The 3713-nt window shown below is 41.2% G+C and overlaps 1 protein-coding gene across 4 annotated transcripts in view; it reads left to right on the top strand.

Annotated features, from left to right (window-relative positions):
* The window catches only part of MAPT (microtubule associated protein tau), a 117494-nt gene that overhangs the window by 74818 nt on the left and 38963 nt on the right, over positions 1–3713 (top strand). For 3 of the 4 annotated variants that reach the window (XM_025196887.1, XM_025196886.1, XM_025196885.1), the window contains one exon: positions 3153–3560. The exons of the other annotated variant lie outside the window; for it this stretch is intronic. In XM_025196887.1, the coding sequence (XP_025052672.1) occupies positions 3153–3560 (408 nt within the window). The remainder of the gene's footprint in view (positions 1–3152; positions 3561–3713) is intronic. 4 annotated transcript variants of the gene reach the window in all.

The following is a 3713-nucleotide window of genomic DNA, read 5'->3' as shown; positions in this document are numbered from 1 at the left end:
AGATTGTCATTCTTTTGTAAAATGACCCCCTGCCCTCTTTTTTTTTTTTTAACTGTGCAGTGTTGCTGGTTTGCTTTTTGAATCTGTGCACAGAGTTGTTTATCTTCATATCACCATGTCTAATTTTTCACTTTGCTTGTGACAAAGTTGGCGTCTATTATAAGTTTAACTTAGCATTTCATCTTCAAATCAGGCACGTTTTTGTATTTGTTTTAATACTGAAGTGATAAATACTTCTGCAGACCCAGGTACATAGACCTAATTTACAAAGCTAACCACTGTGCCACACAGTGTATCTACATAGAGAGAGATCTTTTGCATTTTCTTAACTGAACTGAGAAAAGATCTGTTTAATGGAGGGGATATACTAACTTAAAGTATGTGATCTGAAAAGGCTTTTTCTTATCTGTGCTGAACTTACATTTGACTGAAATTCCAGGTGGTATTTTCAAAAGCATCCAGTGCTGGTCTAACTGCATTCAGAGGGAGCAGAGATGAGCCATCATCAAATGTTTAGAAATGTCACCCCTTTGTCACAGGACACAGTGAGAACAGGAGGCTGCATGCACTCTAGATTAGAAAGCTGTCATGATCACTCACTCCAACTTGTGCTTTTGGCATCATACTCTGATTTTAAACCTGATTTAAATCCTCATTTTTTAGACCTTTTTCTAGGTGGCATAGGTACCAAATTAATTTCTGGATCAGTGCATATTATATGTTCTTCCTTAGTGCTGTGCTCCTAAGCTCAAAAACACACACTGCTTGTCCAGCTGAGAACAGTGTGTTCTGATGTGGTTGTGATTTAGAAAAACAAAAAAATATCCTTTATCTCTTCAACTCAGGCCCAAGCTCATCTTTTTCACTTCCAAGTATCTGCTAGTTTGTTCCTACTCCACTCTCCAGCAGAAGCTTTTAGTCCATATCTCAAAACTTCTCAGCAGTTCTTTGATTGGCAGATCCCACATGCAAGTGGGCCAAGATGAGACTCATACAGGATGCAATAGGTCAGTGTGGAAGATATTAGCACAGATGTGGGGTAGGCTGTGCTCAGTGTCTGCAGTTCTTTCTCTCTACCTCTAACCATTTTTCTTTATCGCCAGATTTCAGTAAGACTTCCTTTTTCTGTGCTATGTACTAGGAATTTTTCTGTAGTAAATTGTTGCTTCCCTGAAAATGGAGTTTTAAAAGGGGCAGTTCCTTTTAATGGTGATACAATTATTGTCTGAATTACCAGAGATAGATCTGATTGGTGACACACACCTGTGGACATGCATAACTTTTTGACCATCTATTACACTCTCTCCATTTAATTAGAATAACAAATGGAGTATGGAAATGTGGCCAAAGAATTCACTGGGTATGTCTGAGTAATACATTCAGTAATACAGTGGGTAATACATTCAGTTTCTTTTCAGGAGATCTCCAAGCCAACAAGCTCTTGCAGGCAGGGTTACTAGTATCTATGGAGTGCCCTCTAGTCATAAAGAGTTTGCCACTGCTTGCCATTGGTTTTCACGTGTTTTTGCCAATTGCTGAAAATGCTATGTCTGCCTTCAGTCACCAGTTAGGGGTCTCCTTGGTAGTGATGTCATTTAGCCATTGCATTTTTTTAAAAAACTGTTTTGATATGAGACTCATTCAGTAGTGATTTTCATTTCTGTCATTTGGGTTTGGTTGACTTGATGTTTCAGAAGCCCAACCCAGGTTTTCTGGTTTAGTAGACCAAGGCATAAAATAATCCAGTGGCTGAAATTGTGGAGATACACACATTCAGAATAGCAGGGCTACCCACTTTTGACAGAGTATTTAACTTAGGACAACTTTCCTAAGGACGTAGTAAATTCTCCATCATTCAATCTTTGCATCACAACCAGATGCTTCTAAAGCATCTGCTCCAGCTCAAGTAGTGGGTTTGCTACAGTGTTCACTTGGTGAAATGCCATGGTCTGTGTTGTGTAGTAGGTTAAGAGTAGATCAAAGTGGTTCCTTTCGCTCTAAAAGTGGAGGCTTCATTGTTATGATACTGGTTCCTCTAAGTGAATAATGGAGCGAAAGTCATAGAGGCTGTGTTTTTGGGCAGCCCTTTTCTACTATGCCCTCCATCCTGTCTACCAGGGCCCCCTTTTTGGTGGAGTAAACAGGCTGTTAAAATATCTTTGAATTAGAGTAAAGTACTTGTACTGTCCTGTCCAGTGAGTAAGCTTGTAGTAGAGGAAGACATGTTCTTGAGAAGTGAAGTAAAGATGTTTTGAATTCTGACCATTCCTTACATGGGATGAGTTGACCAATATAGCATGGTGTCACCAAGCCAAAGCCCTCTGAATGCTTCTGCCAACTGGAAGTGGAAGCTGGTGCCCTTAAGGAGGGTTTGTTTTTAATATAAATTTATAAAATGGGGAGGGATGGAGATAGACTGTCTATCCTTTTTTGTTGTGGTCCCATACTGCAAGGACACATGGTCACACAGCAAGATTAAAATTAATATATTCAAATAAAATAAAATCAAACCAGTGTTTTCCTTGGCCTGTGGTTAACCTGTAATAGTTGCTTCCCCAAGAGCTAATAATCCAACGCTCTTTAGTAGAGTTTAGATAGTTTGGTAACTTTTATAAAAATGCAGAGTCATAGTAGTTGTAAGAGAACGTTAATCCAATATCAGCCTTCATGGCATACGTTCATTGACCATGTCCCTGGAGAGAGAGGGAGGGACAGGGTAGAATCCATTCGCTCCACCCACCCTATCCAACATTGCCTACCTAAAACCACATCAGTATAGCACTGGAGGAGGAGGAGAGGTGACTTCCTCTGAAAAAATATAGCCTGGGACACAGGATAGTATAGATTTGGAATGGCAAAATCCTGTGTTTGATTCAATGCTAACTCTTTCCAGGAACAGAGCAGGCAGACAGAATTGACAGATGGTGTAATGTGTACCCTTAAAACAATGAGTGCTGCTGATTTTAGGACAAAATATACCTACCCAAAAAAACTGTAGTATTGAACTCACTGCTGCACATGTGATAGACTTGATCATTTGGGGTTGTAAAAAAAGTCCTTGATTTTCTCTTTAATATTGCAAGAATGACTTTCCATTGAAAAACCTTTGCTAACTCTTTGCCACATTTGCTATCCTGCCTCTTCAACTCCAGAGGAGCTGAGCTCTCCAAAGCTAGAGGAGGGTGTGGAGCCTGGGCTACAGGAGCATTTGGCAGATGAGATAAAAAAGGAAATTCAGCCAGGAAAACAAGCAGAGAAGGTTCTTAAGGAGCCTCATCCCCTTTTACGTGGAAGGCCGGCTGGAGAACAGGCAGCAGCAGCTCCTACCAGAATTGAAGTCAGAATACCAGGGCTCACAGATGTGTCCAAAGACATTAGCACCTTGGAAGAGAGTGAGGAGGTTGTCTCCCGATCGCTGTTTAATGAACCATGGGACATTGGGGGCAAAGAGGGCATCGCAGTGGATAAAGTGCCATTAGCTGAATCGGCTCATAGTGTGCCCCTTGAAGGATTTGTACGAGCGGCAGCAGTTCCTGAGTTATTGAGGAGCACCCAAGGAGGTGAGTGGAGCTCTCCTGAGGAACTCGTTGCCAAGCCTGAAAAATGGCTCCCAGGGGTTGATGTGGTAGGATATGATCAAGTAGTTGACAGTGACCTTGTTAGAGGCGGGCTGTCATGTCTGCATGCCAGAGGCAAAATAAAAGAAGATGCTG

Source organism: Alligator sinensis, unplaced genomic scaffold (assembly GCF_000455745.1).
Source record: "Alligator sinensis unplaced genomic scaffold, ASM45574v1 scaffold444_1, whole genome shotgun sequence".
Classification (NCBI taxonomy): Eukaryota; Metazoa; Chordata; order Crocodylia; family Alligatoridae; genus Alligator; species Alligator sinensis.
This window is presented reverse-complemented; position numbering and strand designations above follow the sequence as displayed.